Source organism: Coenobita brevimanus, chromosome 50 (assembly GCF_032717465.1).
Source record: "Coenobita brevimanus isolate Jiangsu-jjx chromosome 50, ASM3271746v2, whole genome shotgun sequence".
NCBI lineage: Eukaryota > Metazoa > Arthropoda > Malacostraca > Decapoda > Coenobitidae > Coenobita > Coenobita brevimanus.
Genome location: NC_137003.1, coordinates 7,333,482 through 7,356,915, shown reverse-complemented (window position 1 = coordinate 7,356,915; position 23,434 = coordinate 7,333,482). Strand labels below are relative to the sequence as shown.

General features: G+C 44.1%; 1 protein-coding gene across 1 annotated transcript in view; it reads right to left on the bottom strand.

The window, feature by feature from the left end:
* LOC145399618 (netrin receptor UNC5C-like) overlaps positions 1–23,434 on the bottom strand; it is a 443,677-nt gene that overhangs the window by 240,094 nt on the left and 180,149 nt on the right. The window contains exons 3-4 of the mRNA XM_080272158.1: positions 13,616–13,765; positions 8,670–8,894 (exon numbers count right to left, since the gene is read on the bottom strand). Coding sequence (XP_080128284.1) covers positions 8,670–8,894; positions 13,616–13,765 — 375 coding nt within the window. The remainder of the gene's footprint in view (positions 1–8,669; positions 8,895–13,615; positions 13,766–23,434) is intronic.

Here is a 23,434-nt window from a genome sequence, read left to right as displayed (position 1 = left end):
CAAACATACGTACACACATTCATACATACATTCATTCATATATACATACATACGTACACACATTCATACATACATTCACATACATGCATTCATATATACATACATAAACATACATTCATATATACATACATAAACATACATTCATATATACATATATACAGACAGACAGACTCAAACACAGGGTGAATGAATGAAGAGAGAGAGAGAGAGAGAGAGAGGGTGGAGGGGGCAGGTGTAATGGAGCGGAGAGGGAGATGGAGGGAAGGGAGGAAGGGAGATAAAGAAAGATGGATTAAGTGAGTGAGGAAGAAAGGGAGGGAGGGAGGGAAGGAGGGGGGGAAGAGGGGGAAGGGGCAGGAGGGAGAATAAAATCGAGGGAGAGAACGCTGAAGACAGGAAGAAGGGAGAGAAGGAGCTGAGTAGGGAGAGGGAAGGCAGGAAGGAAGGAAGGAGGAAAGGAAGGGAAGGAGGGAGAGGAGGAAAAAGGAGGAAAGACGAAAGGGTGAGCCACATTATAGGAGAGAGAGAGAGAGAGAGAGAGAGAGAGAGAGAGAGAGAGAGAGGAAGGAAGAATGAAGGAAGAAGGAAAAACAAGAAGGACAATGAAAACAAAAACATGACAAAAACAGTAGTCTCTCTCTCTCCACACACACACACACACAAATCTACATCTCAATATACACACATAAAGGCTATACATATGCACACGACCTCAAGACGCACATGTATGTATAATTTATGTGCGTTACGAGCGTGGGGATTGAGAGAGAGAGAGAGAGAGAGAGAGAGAGAAAGCTCACTTAATGCTACTGCAATATGCAATTCTCTCACCCTACCGTGTTTCCTCTCTCTCTCTCTCTCTCTCCCTTCTTTAACACAGAGTATCATCATATAAATCACATTACGAGAGAGAGAGAGAGAGAGAGAGAGACGGAAGGAGGGAAGGAAAGAGGGAGAGAGAGAGAGAGACAGAGAGAGAAAGCGAGAGGGTGGAATAAGAGAGAGGGAAGTAGGGGGAAATGAGCAAGGGAGGGAGGAGGGAGAGAGCGGGGAGGGAGGGAGGAAAGGAGAGGAGAAAGAAGGAAAGCAGGAATGAATTAAAGGAGAGGAGGCAGAAAGGAAGGGAGGGAACGTGATTTATGAGAGAGAGAGAGAGAGAGAGAGAGAATACTGAAATAAGAAATGAGAGACTGCGTAGGAAGGAGAGGGGAAGAGAAGAGAGAGAAAATGAGAGAGGAAGATGTGAACGGAAATAATATGCAATGAAATAGAGAGAGAGAGAGAGACTGCGGATCTTTCTATAACCACTTCACCCCGACGACTCTCTTCTAAATTACTATTATTACTATCAATTATATTTACATCAAGACTATTTAAAAGGTTAGATATAAACTTAATTAAATTCTTTACTATAACCATTTTTACTCCAACTTTTCCTTGATTTTTGTCCTTTTGCGACTTATTTCATGAAGTTCAATGGGAGACTAAGACAATACTATGACTCTGATTCCTCTCCATGGCACTTCTTCGTGACTAGCGCCATAATCGGTAGTGAAGATGGAGAGAGAGGGAGAATGAAGTAAAGAAAGGGTTAGATCAAACATATTAAAATCTCATCCATTTCCAGGTCATTCTGGGAAGGTGGGGTCACAGAATTTCATCTATTTCAGCGTTGACCTTCGACCTATGATCACCAAATTTGACCAGTACTATCTCTAAGGCCAGAACAAGTAAGTGACTAAATTTCCTAACGATATTCCAAATAGTTTTCGTGTTATCAGACTTTTTTTTTTTTTTTTTGCGAGAATTACAAGTTGAAATCATTTCTGACAAATATTAACAACAGTATTAAATATAGAGTAGGTCGCCGGAATAGGACGTTAGCTAAGTAATGGTGGTTATTTGTTTCACTTGTATCTAAAATTATCTATCTATCTATATATCTATCATGCTGAGTTTAGGCTGCCATCCCCTCGACTCACATTACTCTATAATCCACTGATCTGTTTGTCTCACCACAGGAGGGATAAACTTCCAGAAAGGCGACATTGTGTGTGTGTGTGTGTGTGTGTGTGTGTGTGTGTGTGTGTGTGTGTGTGTGTGTGTGTGTGTGTGTGTGTGTGTGTGTGTGTGTGTGTGTGTGTGTGTTTACGGTGACGTCAAGAGCAAATCAGTATCAGCAAAAATACCTTTGTCGCTACTGAATAAGTTTAATATTTACCAAGAGTCAATTTCATATCTTCAGGTGCTCACGCGAGAACAGGTGTTACTATGAATGTCAATATACATGAAGACTATCCCCTTTTCACTCTAACTTGGCCTAAAATTGCAGTCCCTCCGTCTTGAATACCGAGTTAGACTAGAGATTAGCGCTGGAATGTGATGCTAGTCACGAAGAAGTGCCGTGGAGAGGATGTAGAGTAGGCACACTGTATTTTTCTCCATTCACCTGCTTGATTTAAAACACAAAAGGAAGAAAATCTGGGCTAAGAGAGAGAGAGAGAGAGAGAGAGAGAGTCAAAGTATCTGGTTTTTAACGTCGCCAAAACCCACCTACACACACCAACCTGACCCCTCTCTCTATACACCTAAAATAAAAGATACACTCACCTGAATCTAGTGTACCTCTTTCCCTAGACACTGAATCAACGAAGCACTCACCTGAATCCACTCTCTCTCTCTCCCTACACCCTAAGTCAAAGGAATACACACCTGAATCTAGTGTATTCGTCTCCCTACATCCTAAATCAAAGAAACACTCACCTGAATCTAGTGTATCTCATTCCCTAGACATTGAATCAACGAAGCACTCACTTGAATCCACTCTATCTCTCTCCCTACACCCTAAGTCAAAGAAACACTCGCCTGAATCTTGTGTATCTTTCTCCCTATGCTCTGAATCAACGAAGCTTTCCTCTCGAAGCACTGAAGCGAATTAAGGGCGAATTGTTTTTCAAATGTAAGTATAAGTCTCCCATTTCATTAAGGGCGTTGTGATATTCTCTCTCTCTCTCTCTCTCTCTCTCTCTCTCTCTCTCTCTCACACAGCTAATGAACAATAAACCTTTTGCTCCCTTCTGTCTCACATCTCCCCCCTCCCCCTCTCTCTCTCTCTCTCTCTCTCTCTCTGTCTCTCTCTCTCTCTCAGGTCTAAGTTCGAATCACGTTCCCAGACTTTGTGACATCAATCTGACTCTATAAAGGCTTGAATTTTGTCTTCGTGAATTCTGAACTCTCTCTCCCTCTCTCTCTCTCTCTGAACGCCAATTTCCTCCCTCTCTTCATTTTGTTCAATTTCATATCAATTTCCATTCTTGTTACCGATTCTCTCTCTCTCTCTCTCTCTCTCTCTCTCTCTCTCTCTCTCTCTCTCTCTCGTAAGAAACTGCAGAGGAACTTTAAGAGGAAGGAAGCGGTGAAGAGAAGGGAGGAAATTGGGAGGGAGGGAGGGACTGAAGGAAGATTGAAGGGAGTGGCGGAAGAATTGAAGGAGAGAGAGAGAGAGAGAGAGAGAGTCACACGAAAGGGCCTGGAGATTTAAGAGAGGGAAAGGGAGAGTAAAAGAGGAAGTGAAGCAGAAAGGGTGATTAGGGAGAGGGTGTGAGAGAGCGAGAGAGAGGGAGGGAAGTAGAGAGAGATAATTGAAGAGGAGGACAAGTGTGAGGGAGGAGGAGGAGGAGGAAAAAAGCTGAGTACAAAGGAAGAGGAGGAGAGAGGAGGAGGAGGAGAGAGGAGGAGGGGGAGGGGGAGGAGGAAAAGGAAGGCTGGGGAGAGAGGAGGGGGAGAAGAGGAAAAAGGAAGAGGAAGATGATGATGATGATTATGATGATGACGAGGAGGAGCAGGAGGAGGAAGAGGGGAGGAGGAGGGGGAGGAGGAGAAAAAGGAAGGCTGGGGAGAGAGGAGGGGGAGAAGAGGAAAAAGGAAGAGGAAGATGATGATGATGATGATGAGGAGGAGGAGGAGGAGCTAAATACAAGATAAAAATGAGTACAAAGGGGTTCAAAAGTGTACAAAGGAGTTCAAGAGATCAAAGGAGCATAAACGAGTTCAAAGGAATACAAAGGGATTCAAAGGAGTACGAAGGAGTTCAAAGGAATAAAAAGGGGTTCAAAAGTACAAAGGAGTTAAAAGGAATAGAAATGAGTTCAAATGAATACAAATGAGTTCAAAAGAAGTATAAATAGTTCAAAGGGCGTACCAATGAGTTCAAAAGGAGTATAAATAGTTCAAAGGGAGTACAAATGAGTTCAAAAGGAGTATAAATAGTTCAAAGGGAGTACAAAGGGGTTCAAAGGAGTTCAAAAGGAGTAATAATGAGTTCAAAAGGAGTATAAATAGTTCAAAAGGAGTACAAAGGAACATTTACTCGTCCTATCGAATATTCTTTTTTACAGGGAAAGCCTTATCTCATGTACAGACAGCGCCCTAACACCTTTTCCTAAGCAACTTATTTTCCCTATGACACCTTTCAGTCCATCTCCGTATTACATGAATCATCCTAATATGTGGAGAGAGAGAGAGAGAGAGAGAGAGAGAGAGAGAGAGAGAGAGAGAGCGTTCTTCATAGGTAACGTACAGAAGGACATTAACTACCTGTGCCTAAAAATAAATCGCTAAGGAAGAGGCGTTAGGGAGCTTCCTTACCCGTCCGAAATAAATTGACACCAGACGAAACACAATGAAACCCTTATGTCAACTAAAGCGTGTTTCAGATGATTTCGATTTTTCCCTTACATATTCGCTCAAGCTGATCAGCCCAAATGCGGGTAAGGGGATGAGTCTGTTATGATGTGGCAGGGGTAAACCAGCTCTGCTGCGGATGTCACTGATTGCATTGCGCAGTTGACCCTTGTGCGGTGTGGTGCGGTGAGGATCTGTCCGTTCTCCCCATTGAGGCTAAGATGCGAAAGAATGTGTTTGAATGGATGAGTAAGTGGGGAGTGTGTCGTCCTGTCTCGGCTACCTCCCTTTCCTTGGGGGAAGCAGCCTAGGTATATAGATAGATAGATATTCGCTCAACCTTTGGGAATATACTTGTGTGTCTCTCTGTACCGCCCTGTGCAAAAGTTCGCTCGTACTTCTCTACATAACACCTCTTCCTATGCGATTTATTTTGGTTACTGCTTCCTCTCATCCTCTTTTGTTAGATACAGAGAGAGAGAGAGAGAGAGAGAGAGAGAGAGAGAGTTTCTAGTACTAAGTGTAACACAATTTTTATACCAACCAGACATATCCAAAGATAAATCGCTTAGGAAGAGGTGTTAGGGAGCTTCCAAACGACGAGAATACGGGCCAAAGACTACCAAGCAGAGGAGGAGGAGGAGGAAGAGGAGGAGGAGGAGGAGGAGGAGGCGGGACAGTCTTAATTAACACAAGAGTCAAAAGTCAGTGAAGGAGAGAGAGAGAGAGAGAGAGAGAGAGAGAGAGAGAGAGAGAGAGAGAGAGAAGGGGGGGGGAGGAAAAATGGAGAGACAGGGAGGGGAGGGATCTGGAGGGGAAAGGAGGAAGGGACTGAAGAGAGGAGGAGGGATGGGTTGGATAGAGAGAGAGAGAGAGAGAGAGACCGATATCCTGCCCGTCAGTATATTGGACAAAGGAGGGTCCGAAAATGGGGCCTTGTTTTTTCATACACCACTTTGATACTAAGAAAATACCATTAACTCAATTTCATTTTTTTATTTATTTTTTTTACTTTTACTTTTTCTGATGATTCTATTCACCTAAGGAAGAATCTCTCGTCCTGGAGGAGGAGGAGGAGGAGGAAGAAGAAAATAAAAGGAAAATACTGATGATGATGATGAGATGATGATGATAATGATGATGATGAGGAGGAGGAGGTGGATTACATAGGATTACACAGGAAAGCAAACAGCAACAGACCTTCTAGTCCTTTCGAGGCTGTTTGTTACAGAGAAAACTATGACTATAAGATCTAACTCTACATGCTGAAGGATAAGGATAGTAAAGCAAGAAGGCTCCCCCCACCGCCAGACCCTCCAGGAAAAAGTGAGAAAAACCACCATGCAGCATGGAAAACCTGACATGGATATTTCATACGAAATACTGGAAAGGAAAAGTCACATTCTATAATACTTTGTCTATAAGCTACCCGACTGAGTAACCTGAAAGAGAAAGTAATCAAATAAACTAATAGTTACGGCATGACATTACAAACCAGTACATTCAGTTAATGGGAAGTCTGTGGACATAACGTGGAAGCTACACACTGCACAGTGTGGATGTTTAGGGGTGGTGCGGCAGCCTTGCCTGGCGCTTTTAAGGGAGGCAGCAGTCAATCAGGCCCTAGCTCCGTTCACTCCACTAAGACCAGGAACTCTCCCATGTGGGACAAGTACACAAGTTTCCTCCTGAAGCAGTGACCCCTCGTACATAAAAAAATCCCGATGGTGGTCACTTGACTAACAGGGACCCTCAGTGATCCACAGCCCATCACATGTCGAAAGTAAGAGTAGTGACCGTTAACTCAGGGCTATCTGTGCAGATCCTAAAAGAAGGAGGAGGAGGAGGAGGGGTAGTACGTGAATATACACCACTGGAAATTCGCTCGATGTGTTTTGGGAATGGCTCAGTCTGCTGATGTGGGCGTGATGCGGCAGAGAGTAAGAACTGAATAAATGATACAGGCTGCACAACTGACCAAGCTGTCCCTATAATACACAAGATGGCACCTGAGTGAAAGGGCAGAAGAGAGAGAGAGAGAGAGAGAGAGAGAGAGAGAGAGAGAGAGAGAGAGAGAGAGAGAGAGGTTCCGTGTAGCCCCAGACGTTTGAGAAAATAAAGAAATCAAGCTCTGACCTGTGACTCTCTCTCTCTCTCTCTCTCTCGAAACCTTAGAGAAAATAAATCCAGCTCTAACCTGTCTCTCTCCCACTCAACATTTCCACTAGTAATGGACCACCTACGGCTGTCATCGTAGTGAAGGAGACAAGCCCGTAGCACTTCTTCGTGACTAGTACCATTTTCTATATTCTTCCCGTAGCGCTTCTTCGTGACTGGTATAACGTACATTCTTCTCATGGCACTTCTTCGTGACTAGTATAATTTTGTATATTCTTCTCATAGCACTTCTTCGTGACTAGTATAATGTACATTCTTCTCATGGAACTTCTTCGTGACTAGTACAATTTTCCATATTCTTCCCGTAGCGCTTCTTCGTGACTATACTAATGTACATTCTTCTCATGGCACTTCTTCGTGACTAGTATAATTTTGTACATTCTTCTCGTAGTACTTCTTCGTGACTAGTATAAAATTCTTCTCATAGCACTTCTGACAATCCTGGTTATCCTTCAACTTGGCTCTCTGTTATTTAGCCCGACAAGGAGAGTATGTTTTCACCCTTGCTTGTTTGTCTGTCTGTTAGCAGGATTACTCAAAAACTAAAAGAGATACTTGGACCAAATTTGGTGGGTAGATAGCCCAAGTCCCTGGGAACAATCGATTAACTTTTGGGACGGATCCGGATCGTATTACAGATTTTGGATCCGGAAAAAACATTTTGCGAAAACCCCAATCAGTGATGAGAAAACCTAACCCATTATGAAGAGTGGTTTGGAAATTACGTTGCCCTTGTCGGGGAAATGCGCTCCACTGAGTGCCCCTGTAGCCTTGGCTTTGTTTTTTTCTTGGAGGGAACACTTTTGTGTGCTCTTGGCCTTTGGTTCCTTTCTTGCATAAAAAAAAAAGGAAAAAAATTGCAGCCAGCCATGAAGATTGTGCAAATGAGCTTCTCCTCGAGACTCTGAACTCCAGGGAATCACACGCCCTAGCAAACCACTCGAACCTGTACCCTGACCACCAGCCATGGAGTGTGTTGTGGCTACTGAAGGGAAGGAACCACCCATGCTCGCCCTCAGACGCCCCTTGAACCAGCTGGGGAACCAAGAAAAATTGTCCTTCTCTATCTTACCCTCATACACACTCACCATACACAGCCCTTCACGTATACCAAGTAACATCAGTCCTTCCTACACACCTCATACACACTCACCATACACAGCCCTTCACGTATATTAGGCAACATCTGTCTTTCCTTCACACTACACTCACATCCCCGTCCTACATCGGGTTCTGGATGGGACTTATTGTGTATGAAGGCCTATAGTTCTTTATAATGTCTAAATTTCTCCAAGGAAAACTTAAAAACGTCCACCAAAGATGCTATCTGGTGCGTAAAATTCATCTTTAAACAAATACGAAACCTTCTGCTTCCAAATCCAGTCGCCTCTTCACCCTCATCGTTGGTACCCTGTCTCCGAGTGCAATAAATATGGTACCCGTCTGATTAAGCTGAAAATTAAATAAAAACACATTCCATATTCACTATTGAGATTTTAACTTCCTCGGTGGTACTCTGCCTTCCATGACTCCAAACGATGCAAAAATACATTTATACAAAAATGACTGAGTGAGGTGGATGGGAGAAGAGGGAGGGGGAGGCCAAGGATGAGCTGGAGGGATGGAGTGGAGAGGTATATGAGAGCGGGGAGTGTGAGCTGGGAGCAGGGCAATGAAATGGCGGGGGACAGGGCGACATGAAGGCGGTTTGTTTGCGGCCACCCCTTACGGGATCAAGGCGTCTGGCAATACATAAAAAGACAAAGACTAAATGCACATAAAGACATAAAAACAACTTCCTTACTCACATGCAGTGGCCACTTTCGCTTCTTCGCTAGTCGTCTCTCCTCGCGAACTCCAGGCTATGCACTGACACACGTAGCCCTGCTGATCGTAGCCTGCCACCTCCTCCACCTGACTCCTCTCAACCTCCAGCACCGCCTCCATCACCCGCACACCTGTCTCCGGGTTAACGAAGGAGGTCACGCTTTGGGAGTCCGGGGCGGGGTGGGCGCTGTTGCATTGGAAGTTCACTGCAAAGATGAATGGATGTGATTAGTGTGGTGATGATGATGAGGTATGATTGGTGATGATGACAAAGACGAAAATATATAAGATTAATGATGATAATGAAACTATATGATTAGTAATGATGATGATGATAATGATGATGATGAAACTGTATATGGTGAAGACGATAAAAATATACACTAAATGATGATGATGATGATGATGATGATGCGTTGTATTTAAAGACCAAGCAGAATTCTAGCATAATTTCTTCGCCTCACGGCAAATCTCCAGGTAGCACGATCCTAAGACATTTTCCTTCCCAAACCCCAAGACTCGTCGGTCAAGGAAGCTTCCTAACACCTTTTCCTGAGTGACTTATTTTGTTGCACCTAACTATCCCCTTCTGTGTTACATTACGCCTTCCAATATCGCCATACTGCATAAATAGCGTACAAAAGGATATTACCCAGCCATATCCAAAAATAAATCGGTAAGGAAGAGGTGTTAGGAAGAATTCTTGGTCTGTCTTCGATCTACATTCACATCTGTCACCCTCCTTCGCCAGAGAGACTCAAACAGTGTGTTCATGTACAGCTTACTCCTCCCCTCGAATATGACTCCTCCTACTTTCCATTCCGTCTACGTTACCTGGGTGACCCTCTTGATTACCACCACCACTGTCATCACCAGTACCACCTGATATCAATTCTGTATCACTTGAGAGAGAGAGAGAGAGAGAGAGAGAGAGAGAGAGACTCCACTCCTGTTTCACCATGCCTAAGTCCCAGGGGAATACTGTGTGTGTGTGTGTGTGTGTGTGTGTGTGTGTGTGTAATTCACCGGGTCGGTCAGGATCACTTGATGGTCGTGATCGTCAGCTTTTACCCTCCCGGAAGGGAGCTGAGAGCTCATATAGTCCGATCTAAGGGCAAGGCTGCGACCTTCACACACGCACACACCCGTCCCCTTGCTCAAGAGGGACAGTAACCACCCACTTCGACAGAGAAACTTTTCGCAACCTGAGCGAGGCTCGAACTCCCGTCCACCAGTTGGCAAGCGAGAACGTTACCACTGCACCAGCGAGCGGTCTGTGTGTGTGTGTGTGTGTGTGTGTGTGTGTGTGTGTGTGTGTGTGTGTGTGTGTGTGTGAGTGGCTTACCGGTACCAACATTTCATTTTTCTCTATCAGAAACTCAAGGGTGTGTATTAATTTAAAGTGATTAAAAGAATTACTTTCATACATATTGCTCGGTAGCAAAATTTTGTTCCATTGCCCGATTGTTTGGTAATATCTGACCGCTTCACGCAAATTACAGCGTCACCACACCACCATGAAATTGTGTTATGCTAAATGAAAATACAGCCATGATGCAAGGATAATGCGTTAAAATTACGTCTGACATGACTGGCTTCACATATATTCATTTGGCCTATCACAAACGCCCTATAGTAACTTGGTAATAATACTTTGTGTAGAGTCAAAACATTCCTATTGATATGTTACATGACCATTCGGTGTTCCTAACTCAAGGTAAATTCCCTAATAATTAATCTTGTTAGTCGATTTCACTGTAAAATTAGTCACTCACTACGTACTTCCTTGTTTTTCAGGCTGATTTTGATCCCGGACTACTCCAGGCTTTAGCAACTTTTTCTTTTCTTTAATTGGTGGCGGTGTTCTCAGCAGGTGGCTTTGCAGATCTCTTGCATATTGTTCCCATCTGAAAAAGCTTTCATAGACACGGCCGTGGGAAGCAACCTCTGTTTACACAAATGTATCCTCTTTAGTCTGGTTATTTTTATCATTTGGTATATGAAACCGTCTCAGATAATGACCTTGGGATGTCGTCGCAAAACACCCATACACACCACATAATGGAAAGTACTATAGCCTTATAAAATGTATAAAATAAAGCAGGTTATACATCGCACTGGCTGTTCAAACCACACTGTTGTTCTAGCGAGGAAGGCCCATGTGACGTCACGGATCAAGGCGACCAATCATAGATGACCTTCGCAAAACCTACCCTATTTTGGTTGAGAAGAGCACACTGTTTGAGTCTCTACACTGAGCACACTGTTTAAGTCTCTACACTGAGCACACTGTTTGAGTCTACTGTACACTGAGCACACTGTTTGAGTCTACTGTACACTGAGCACACTGTTTGAGTCTACTGTACACTGAGCACACTGTTTGAGTCTCTACACTGAGCACACTGTTTGAGTCTCTACACTGAGCACATTGTTTGAGTCCCTACACTGAGCACACTGTTTAAGTCTACACTGATCACACTGTTTGAGTCACTACACTGTGCGCTCAACCATCCCCCTCTCTCTCAAGATGTCCTCAGCATCTTAACTACCATCTGGCATCACACCCAATAAAACTTAACACGCCATCCAGCCATTTATCAGGGCCAGTCGTTAATTGCGTAATAGCCAATAATCTGAACAAATCATAGAGTAATTAGAGATAATTACTGGGGAGAGGTAATAACTTGTAAATATGAACTGTGAACAAAATGAACAGAGTGCTTGAAGGTTAGGTTAATCATTCTTTTTTCTTCTTCTTCTTGGTCTCTTTAATTTTCTTCTTTTCCTCCTCCTCCTCCTCCTCCTCTTCTTCTTCTGCCCCTCCCTGTGCCCTGGCATTCCCCACTTCCTGTGCTTGCCCTGTCCATTGTCCAACCCGTATATATGTACCAATCACACAGTCACACCGAAATGCAACTCGTACCTAATTCTGACCCTTCCCATCACCCTTCCTTCCCCCTTTCCGCCCTCTCTCATGCCCTTTCCTTCACCTGCTCCTTCACTCCTTCATTAATCTTCCTCCTTCCTTCCTTCTTATTCATTCCTTCGCCTTCTCTCTTTTGGCCTCTTCCTTCCTTCCTTCCTTTTCGCTTCTCCCTGTTTCCTTCCTTCCTTTTCCTTCACTCTGTTCCTTCATTTCTTCCTTCATTCCTTCGTCTCTTCCTTCACTACACAGTTCCTTCTTCCTTCCTTATTTCCGGTCCTTGATTTTTGCTTAAGATTCTTGTTAATTACATGATTACCTTAATTTTCCTCCTTTGTCTCTCCTTCTTTCCTTCCCTCTCTCTCTCTCTCTCTCTCTCTCTCTTTTATTTCCCCTCCTCCCTCCCTCCCTTTTCCTACACCTTACCTCACCATCTAAATTTCTAACACTCTCTCTCTCTCTCAACAACAAAACTTTTTCAACCTACATAATCCTTCACCCCCGTCTCCCCTCTCCCCCTCCTCCACTCCACTCCCCTCCCCCTCCCCTCTCCCCCTTCCCCCCGAGGACAATGGGTGGATCATGTCATGCCCTCAGTGACGTGACCTCCTCAGTGCACATAATGACTGTGTGTGTGTGTGTGTGTGTGTGTGTGTGTACATATATGCAAATGAATATAGTTTTGATATAGACAGAGATATAGATAGATAGATAGACTGATAGACAGTTTTGATACAGACAGATAGATTGACAGACAGACTGAGATAGACTAACACAGACATAGATAGACAGACGGACGGGCAGACAGATAGCCAGATAGACAGAGACAGAGAGATCGTTAGACAGAGACAGACAGATAGATAGATTGATAGACAGACAGACAGATAGACAGATAGATAGACAGACAGACAGATAGACAGATAATCCATATGTAACAGTATACCACATTATTAATGTAATTGCGTTCGTCATACACTGCAAATATATTTACAATACATAAGGGTCCCAACACCTTTTCCTAGGCGATTTATTTTGCCTATTACATCTTACTGTCCTCTTCTGTGTTACACAAATCCTTCCTATATTGCCACACTTCGCATAAATAACATATAAAAGGGTATTAGCCAGCCACATCTAGAAATAAATCGCTAAGGAAGAGGTGTTAGGGAGCTTCCTTAACCGACGAGAATACGAACAAATACCCCATTGAATTCACGTACCTATAAGTGCATGGGCGGTCCAGCAATATCAATACCCATATATTCCCATTAAATTCACGTACAATACCCATATACTCCCATTAAATTCACGTACAATACCCATATATTCCCATTAAGTACACGTACAATACCCATATATTCCCATTAAATTCACGTACCTTGAAGTGCATAGAGGCCTTGGACTAGTAATCCCCATATCTCCCCATTAAATTCACGTACCTTTGCGCGCATGAGAAGCCCTACATTAACACTCCCCATTAAATTCACGTACCTGAGTGCATGAAACGCCGTCCACTAATAATCCCCATTACCCCCATTAAATTCACGTACCTTTCAATGCACGTGACAGTGACGCCCTTCACTAACCACCCCCATACCTCCCCATTAAATTCGCGTACCTCTAAGTGCATGCCTATCCCCATAACTCCCCATTAAATTCACGTACCTTTGAGTGCATGACTAACAATCCCCATTATTTCCCATTAAATTCACGTACCTTTGAGTGCATGACTAACCATCCCCATAACTCCCCATTAAATTCACGAACCTCTGAATACATGCCTATCCCCATAACTCCACAATAAATTCACGTACCTTTGAGTGCATGAATAACAATCACCACCTCCCCATTAAATTCACGTACCTCTGAGTGCATGCCTATCCCCATAACTCCCCATTAAATTCAGGTACCTCTGAGTGCATGCCTATCCCCATAACTCCCCATTAAATTCAGGTACCTCTGAGTGCATGCCTATCCCCATAATTCCCCATTAAATTCACGTACCTCTGAGTGCATGAGCGGCCCTGCAGGTGAGTGTAGCTGGCTTGTTCTTGATCACGTAGGCGTCACGTGGATGCTGGAGGAAGACGGGGGGGGATGTGTCAGCCGCCCCCGCCAGTACCGACCCCTCACCCTCACCCCCATCCCCATCACCTGCAACAATAAAAATCACGTGAAAACAAAGGAATATTACGTGAAAATAAAGGATATATACCTCATCTTCATCTGCAACCAAGAAAAATCACGTGAAAACAAAGGGATATTTCGTGAAAATAACGGAAATGACTTGGAAATATACCTCACTCTCATCCCCATCACCTGCAACCAAGGGAAATCACGTGAAAAAAGGGTTATTACGTGAAAATAACGGAAATTACTTGGAAATATACCTCACCCACACCACCATCATCTGCAACCAAATCACGTGAATATAAAGGGATATTACGCGAAAATAACGAAAATGACTTGGAAATATACCTTACCATCCCCATCACCTGCAACCAAATCACGTGAATATAAAGAGATATTACGTGAAAATAAAGGAAATGACTTAGCGACCTATAATTAGCTTCTATGGTTAGGGAAGGATGTTATGTTGCAAAGAGTCTATCCACCTATCTGTCTATCTATCTATGTCTCGTTCTATCTTTCGATCTATCTATTTAGCTATCTACATATCTATCTGTGTTTGTCTGTCTGTCTGTCTGCCTATCTATTATCTATCCATATCTATCTACCTATCTATTTCTACGTACACTACCTATATCTGTCAATCAATCTATCTACCTACCTACCTATCTCTCTGTCTGTCTGTCTGCCTATCGCTTTATATCTATCTACCTATCTACTTCTACGAACACTATCTATCTCAATCAATGTATCTCTATCTATCTACCTACCTACTCAATCAGTCTATATCTATCGGTCTACCTACCTACCTCTATATCTACTTACCTATCTATGTGTCTATCTATCTATCCACTGACGCCGCATCCTGTGAGCAAAGGCCTCAATATAACAAAAAATTACCCGTCCTGCCTCAGTAACGATCCCTCTTACCAGGACACTCCATTAACCCCTTCAGCACGATGACTCTCTCTCTCTCTTTCTCTCTCTCTCTCTCTCTCTCTTTATATTCACCTTTGGAGTGGTTGGATATATATTCTACAATGAATCCTCCCTGAGAGAGAGAGAGAGAGAGAGAGAGAGAGAGAGAGAGAGAGAGGTCTGTTGGTAGCAAGAATAAAACAGGTCCTCGAGTTGAAGAGGTTAATCCCATAAAATCCTATTAGTCGTAACAAAATCGCACTAAATCCTACAAAATGGCATTAAATCCATCTTAAAAAGGGTTGGATCCTCTCTTGGTTTAATATCCTGTGTCTGGGAAGCAGGAAGGGAGGGACAAGAGGGAGGAGGGAAAAACAGGAGGTGCGGAGACAGGGAGTGAAGGACGGAGGGGGGGAGGGAAGGAGGGAGGGAGGAAGGGAAGGAGGAAGAAGAAAGCAGAAGAAGGGAGGAGGGGGAGAGAATAAGGAAGGGAGGCAGGAGAGGAGAGAGGAGGGAGGGAGAGACAGAAGTACATAGGAGTACAAAGGAAAGCAAACAGCAACAGACCTTATTGTCCTTTCGAGGCTGTTTGTTACAGAGCAGACTATGACTACAAGATCTAACTCTACATGCTGAAGGATAAGGGTAGTAAAGCAAGAAGGCTCCCCCCGCCTCCAAACCCTCCAGTTAAAACTGGCAAGAAAAAGTGAGAAAAACCACCATGCAGCATGGAAAAACTGACATGGAAATTTGATAGGAAAGACTGAAAAGGAAAGGTTACATTTTATAATACTTCATAAGCTACCAGTATGAATGACCTGAAAGAAAATAGTAAAGTAAAATGAATAATGAAATAAATAACTAAGGCACGACATGTATGGGTAGGTTGAGTTAATGGGGCGCCTGTAGACAGAGAGAGGAGGGAAGAAAGATGTGAAATGATGTGAAATACGTGGGGGTACATTGGCCGAGAAAGAGAGAGAGAATATAAGTGAAATACATAGCAGAGGAGAGGGAGAGAAAGAAGGAAAAAGGATAACAAAGGGAAGGGAGAGGATAAAAGGGAGGAGAGGGGAGAGAGAGAGATAAGGGAGAGGAGAGGGAGGGAGAAAAAGTGAGAGTGATGAGGAGGTGAGGTTGAGAGGGGAGAGAGAGAAAAAACGGGGGGATGAAGGAGGGTGAAGAGGGGAGCAATTGGGAGAGAGAGAGAGAGAGAGAGAGAGAGAGAGAGAGAGAGAGAGAGAGAGAGAGAGAGAGAGAGAGAGGCACGAGTCGGCCACTTGTCTTAAAATATGGAGGGAGAGAAAGAGGAAGGGGGAGGGAAGAGAGAGAGACAGAGAGAGAGAGAGAAAGAGAGGGAGGGAGGAAAGACGAACGAGGAAGAGAGAGGGTAATGAGAGGAGAAGAAAACGAGGGATGAATTAGCTGAATCAGGAAGAGGCAGAGGAAGAGGAAGAAGAGGAGGAAAGAGAGGAAGAAAGGAAGAGGAGAAAGACAAAGAAAAAAAGCACTTCATGAGAGAGAGAGAGAGAGAGAGAGAGAGAGAGAGAGAGAGAGGCGTATCCCATCAAAGAACACAGTCTCTCCTAATATTAAATACTAACCTTTCTTCTAAATGCCACACCGACCAAAAAAAAGAGAGAGAGGGAGAAAAAAGTGAGAAAATAAAGGGAGCTGAAAAAATGGTGGGTGCGGTGGGTGGGTGGGTGCGGTGGGTGGGTGGGTGGGTGAGAGTGAGTCAGTGTGTCTACCCACCCACAGACCCACCCACCTACCTTTCTGCCCACCTACCTACCTACCCCTCTACCCACCCAGACCCACCCACCTACTTACCCACCCACTTACCTATCCACCCTTCGACCCACCCACCTACCTACCCTCCTACCCGTCCACAGATCCACCTACCTACCCACCCACCCACCTACTTACCTACCCCTCTACCCACCCACCTACCTATCTACCCACCCTCTCACCCACCCAACCCACCTACTCTCCCAGTCATTACCATATACACCATTCATCCCCCTCCACATTCGCCTTTATCAAAAATCATTGGAATTACCCTACGTGTGTGTGTGTGTGTGTGTGTGTGTGTGTGTGTGTGTGTGTGTGTGTGTGTGGACGTTCATAATGTACATTTACCTGGTCATGTCAACTAATATCTGACACCTAATATTTGACACCTGATACCTGACACCTCTTAATATCTGACACCTGATACCTGACACCTCCTAACACCTGACACCTGATACCTGACACCTCTTAACACCTGACACCTCCTAATATCTGACACCTGATACCTGACACCTAATATCTGACACCTGACACCTCCTAATATCTGACACCTCGTAATACCTGACACCTGACACTTTCTAATACCTGACACCTCCTAATACCTGACACCAGACACCGCCATCAACAAACACCTCTGCTACACACTCATGCTGTACCACGTGTATATGCTGCCAAGTGTACCATCAGGCAGGCGGCGCGAGAAAGAGGGTAGTCCAGAAATAGCGCTCCTCTGCTACTCCGCCAAGCGACTTGTCGTGTGTTGACGGGACTGGTCAGAAGTATCGATGTCTACCTAGCATCACTTATTCATTTCCTACTCCCACACCTGAGCCCACACCGACAGACTAAGCCCTCCCCGTATATATGATGCTCCTCTCCCTTACTCGCTTCCCTTCTCTCTCTCTCTCTCTCTCTCTCCATCACGAAGCGCTTTATTTGCTCTTTCTATTTCTCCTCTTCCTCTTTTTTCCTGTCTTCCGTCTTCCCTCTTCTTCTTCCTCCTCCTCCTCTTTGTCTCCTCCCCCTCTTCCTGCTAATTCTTTCCTGACTTCTTCTCTCTCTCTCTCTCTCTCTCTTTGTTCTAAAGTTCCGTCTTATTCTGTCCAATCAATTCAGACAACATCACCGCCTAAAAAATGAACGACTTGCAGATGCTCTCACTCTCTCTCTCCAACTAGCATTTAATATTCATCCCTACCATCTCAACCTAGCTCTCCCTCCTTCCCTCCCTCTCTCTCTTTCAAGGGTATTTCTCGTCCATTCTTCTCTCTCTCTCTCTCTCTCTCTCTCTCTCCAGCAGCCACACCCAGCGCCTTCTCTAGCCACCCAGTTTTCTCATTAAGGACAGTGAAAAGACTGGCAGAAACAAGGGATAATTATACCAGACCCCCCTGAGAGCTGGCAATGGGCTAGTATAGAAAATGGGAAGTGAGAGAGAGAGAGAGAGAGAGAGAGAGAGAGAGAGATTAGATGGAAGGAAACAGAATGAAAATACTGAGATAAGGAGTGCAGAAGAGATAGGGGAGAGAGAGAGAGAGAGAGAGAGAGAGAGAGAGAGAGAGAGAGAGAGAGAGAGAGAGAGAGAGAGAGAGAGAGAGATGGAAGGAAACAGAATGAAAATACTGAGATAAGGAGTGCAGAAGAGACAGAGATAGATAGATAGATAGATAGATAGATAGATAGATAGATAGAGAGAGAGAGAGAGAGAGAGAGAGAGAGAGAGAAATGGATGGAAGGGAACAATGAAAATACTTACAGAGATGAAAAAAGGGGTGTAGATAGAAGAGAGAGAGAGAGAGAGAGAGAGAGAGAGAGAGAGAGATGAACGAGGGGCAGATGGGGAGCAAAAAAAGTAATCCATTGTCTTAATATTGGAGAGAAGGAGGGAGGGAGGGAGGGAGAGAAAGAAGGGGACGATGGAAGACGAAGGGAGGGAGGTAGGAGTGTGAGGGAGGGGGAGAGGAAAGAAGAAAAAAAAAAAAAATGAACGGGAGAAGACAGAATGGAAGGAAGGAGGGAAGAAGGAGGAAGGAGAGAGGAGGGAGGAAGAGAAGGAGGGAAGGGTGATGGAGAGAGAGAAGGAAGAGGAAGGAAATGAAGGATGAAGGAGAAAGGGAAGGGCAGAGGGGAAGGAAAAGAGGTAAACAGGGATGAGGGAGGGAGGGAGGGAGGGAGGGAGGGAGGGAGGGAGGGAGGGAGGGAGGAAGGAAGGAAGGAAGGAAAGGAAGTGAAGAAAGCTGAGGTAATATAAGGAGAGATAGAAGGAAGGATGATGAGGAACGAGAGAAAGGAAGGAAGGAAGGATGAAGGATGATGAAGAAGGAAAGAATGAAGGAAGGACAACCGGAAGGAACAAGGGAAAAAGCTATGAAAGAAGGAAGGAAAGGAAGGAAGGAGGAAAGGAAGGAAGGAAGGAGGGAAGGAAGTAGAACTGCACAAAAAAGGGGGAAAGAAGGAACAAAAGGGGGGGGAGAGAGAGAGAGAGAGAGAGAGAGAGAGAGAGAGAGAGAGAGAGAGAGAGAGAGAGAGAGAGAGAGAGAGAGAGAGAGAGAGAGAGAGAGAGAGAGAGATGGGTGAAGAAGACAAGAAGAAGGAAGCAAGGAAGGGAGGGAGGGAGGGTAAGGGAGATGGAAGAATGGAGGGAAAAACTCATTTAACACAATGCTGGAGGGAGAGAGAGGGAGGGAGGGAGGGGGGAGACTGAGAGGGAGGAAGGGTGCGAAAGAAGGAGGGAGACAGAGGGAGGGAGGGAGGAAGGACGGAAGGAAAGAGGGAGAAGAAAGGAAGACAATGATAGAGGTAGGAAAGAGGTAAAGAGAGAGGGATGGAAGGAAGTTAAGAAAGAGGGAGGGAAGGAGGTAACGAAAGGGAGAGAGGGAGAGACAGTGGAGGAAAAGGGGAAAAAAAGGGAGAGAGAGGAGGAAAAAGCAAAGGAAGAGTAAAGAAAGAAAAAGAAGGGAGGGCAGAAGGAAAGAAAGGGAGAAAGAATGAAGGAAAGAGGAAGGATGGAAGGAGAGAAGGAGGGGGGAGGGAGAAGAGAGAAGGGAGGGACGAGGAGAGAAAAGGCGGGAGGGAGGGAGGGAGGGAAGCAAAAAAAAACTCTATCTTATGTCCTTACTTGGGGGGGGAGGGGAGGGGAGGGGACGAGAGAGAGAGAGAGAGAGAGAGAGAGAGAGAGAGAGAGAGAGAGAGAGAGAGAGAGAGAGAGTTAAAATAAATAAATAAATAACATCTAACCAGCGTCCTGTTGTTGTTGTTGTTGTTGTTGTTATTGCTGTTGTTTAGGTGATGCCGTGATGACATGCAATTGTGTTGATGCTGATGACAGGGTTGACATCGCTGTGGTCGCTGATATTATTATTATTATTATTATTATTATATTGATTATTATTATCATTATTATTATTACTATTATTATTAGTTATTATTATTATTATTATCATTATTATTATTGTTACTATTTTTATTATTATTATTTTTGTTATTATTATTATTATTATTAATTATTATTATTATTATTGCCTCACCCCATCATCGTGCGAATAAGGATTAGGATTAGGATGATGATGATAATGATGAACGTGATGTGGTGATATTAATAACGATGAGAAATAATAATAATAATAAAAATATTAATAATTCATCCATCCATCCATCATTCAATCCTAGGTCCCCCCATAAGCAGCGTAGGAGCCCAGTGCTAGGCAGTTGGTCCTGACATTTAAGATGAGAGTGACCAGCCTCACTCATCCCTGAGTGGCATTACGTGAGCAATAAACCCCAACCACCCCTTGGATATAAACCTTCACAGGCTCAATCCGATTGGAGCACCGTAATTACCCACTAAACCACCAGGCGCCAAAATTTGGTTATATGGTTACCACCCAGCGTAGTAAATGGTTCCCTGGTGTACACAGAACCATTTGGCTTGTCACTCAGTGCAGAGTCACCTACAGGCAGAAGGAAGAGGAATGAAGGAAAGAAAGACAGAAGATGGAGTGTAAAGTTACCCGTAGGCAGAAAGACAAGGAAAGAATGCAGGCAAGACAGAAGAGGATGGAAGGAAAGAAGGATGGAGGAGAGGAAAGGGCAGACACCCGACAGCGGCACTACATCGAGTGAGTGGATGGTGAGCGCCCCCACCTACCGCAAAATAATAATAATAATAATAATAATAATAATAATAATGAATATGCAACCCCTGGAGCTGCTGCTGCTGCTGTTGTTGTTGTTGTTGTTGCAGGTGTCTGGGTCCCACCACTGTTGTCCTATTAATATTGTTGTTTGTGTCCTTGTTATGGGGCCCACTGATGGTAATTGTGGTAGTTGTGGTAATTGTGGTAGTGGTGGTTGTTGTGGTAATTGTGGTAGTGGTGGTTGTTGTGGTAGTGGTGGTTATGGTGGTAGTTGTGGTAGTGTTAGTAGTAGTGGTGGTTGTAGTTGGGATGATGATTATGATAGTGGTAATTGTGGTAGTTGTGGTGGATACAGTTGTGGTGGCTGTAGTAATTTGGGCTTGTGGTTGGTTCTTCTCTCTCTCTCTCTCTCTCTCTCATAGATGCCAGTGCAGCGTTAAGTCTCTCCCTTAGGAGTACAAGGAAGGAAGGAAGGGTAGAAGGAAGGAAGGAAGGAAGGAAGGAAGGATGGAAGGAAGGAAGGAAGAAGACCAAAAGATGTATGGATAAAATGGAAGGAAGGGAGGAAGGAAAGAAGGAGGGAAAGAAGAAAGGAAAGAAGGAAGGAAAGAAGAAAGGAAAGATGGAAAGAAGGAAGGAAAGATGGAAAGAAGGAAGGAAAGAAGGAAAGAAAGAAGGAAGGAGTAAGATCAAAAGATATATGGATGAAAAGGAAGGAAGGATGGAAGGAAGGAAGAAAGGAAAGAAGGAAGGAAAGAAGGAAGGCAGGCAGGAGCCAAGGAAGGAAGGCAGGAAGCAAGGAAGGAAGGAAAGGTAGAAAGAAGAAAAAAGACAAAAAAATATACAGTAAGAGGGAGGGAGGGAGGGAGGGAACAGTAACATGAGAGAGAGAGAGAGAGAGAGAGAGAGAGAGAGAGAGAGAGAGAGAGAGAGGTGGTGAAATGTTATTGTTGTGGTGTTTGATCCTCTGAACCATTGTGAGTCAGCCCTTTGTGGTAGCTGTGGTAGAAATTGTGGTAGTTGTGGTAGTAGTTGCAGTAATTGTGGGAGTAGTGGTAGTAGTTGTTGTGGTAGTATCTGTGGTAGCTGAGGCAGTAACAGCTGTGGTAGTACACGCAGTTGTAGTTGTGAGAATGGCGGTTATGGTGGTGGTGGTAGTAGTAGTAGTAGTAGTAGTAGTAGTAGTAGTAGTAGCAGTAGTGGTGGAGGTGGTGGTGGTGGTATCAATTGTGGTTGCGATTGTGGTAGTGGTTTAAGAAGTGGTAGGTTTAGTGGTAGTTGTGGTTGCGGTAGTGATAATAATATGGCTGTAGTAGCTGTGGTAACATGGTAGCTGTGGTGGTAGTTGTGGTGACAGGTAAGTGTGGTAGTGGTACTCGCACTGTTAATTCTCTCTCTCTCTCTCCCTCTCTCTCCACTAGTCAAACAGGAGTCGAAACAGGATAATGTAGGTGATCTGAAAAGGAAGGAAGGAAGATGAAGGAAGGAAGGTGGGAGAAAAATGAAACAAGCAATGGAGTAGGAAGGAAGGAGTGAAGGAAAGAACGGAAGGAAGGAAGGAGAGATGGAAGGATGCTGAGAACGACAAAAGAGGATGGAGGAGAGGAAAGAAGGAAGTAAAGAAGGAAGGAGGGGAGGGAGGAAGTACACAGGAAAAGGAAGGAAAGAAGGAAGGAAAGAAGGAAGGAAGGAAGGAAGAAAAATAGACAAACCAGAATGAAGGAAGGAACAGAAGTAGGGAAGGAAGAGGAGAAAGAAAAAGGTGAGAAATTAAGCATATTAAAGTTACTGAACAGATTAAAGCGAGAGAAAATCAGAGAGGGATTAAAGGGAGTGAGATAGTGAGCGAATTAAAGGCAGTGAGATAGTGAGCGAATTAAAGGAAGTGAGATAGTGAGCGAATTAAAGGCAGTGAGATAGTGAGCGAATTAAAGGGAGTGAGATAGTGAGCGAATTAAAGGGAGTGAGATAGTAAGCGAATTAAAGGGAGTGAGGGTAAGAAAGCGGGAGAAAGATAAAGTGAGTAAGCAAATAAAAGCGAGTGAGATAGTGAGCGAATTAAAGCAAGCAGAGATTAGGTAGTGCATCTTAACTTCACAATACTAGAATTATTTATATAGAAAATTTAAACGGAAATATTATATACTGACTAAAAATAAATGAAAAAAATATATATATAGAATCGGTAGCGCGGGCGTCCACCTGTCAAATGACCCGGGTTCGATCCCATGGGAGGCCGACATTTAAGAGGGTCAAGTAGTGTGTCCCCTCCAGTGTTCCCAGATTCTCTCTCTCTCTCTCACTCACTTTCGTCTCCTCCTCCGTAAGCCTCTTAAATCAACCTTATTTTGTACTACTGCTTACTCTCTCTCTCTCTCTCTCTCTCTCTCTCTCAAAATCGTCTTAAGGGAGCGAGAAAGCAAACCGGCCGCTAAAATATATACAAATAATAAACACAATTTAGAGTGATAGACAGACAGATGGACAGATAGATAGATAGATAAGATAGACAGATGGAGAAAGAAACATACAGACTGATAGATACTTATGGACAGATACAAGTAGATAGGATGTCAGACTGATAGAAAATTAGATAGCCAGATAGATAGATAGATGGCAAGCTGAGGTAAATAGATAAATAGATAGACAGGAGAGAAAATGTCCTAACAGCCAATTCTAACAGCTCTCTAATGGCTTTCTAACATCTTCCTCAAATATTTCACTAACTCCTAACAAGACTATCTATCTCTCTATCTATCTATAGCCTGACGCCCTAATCCCGCAAAGGGTGGCCGCAGACAAAACGCCTCCAAGTCGCTCTGTCACCCACCATTTGACTGCCCTC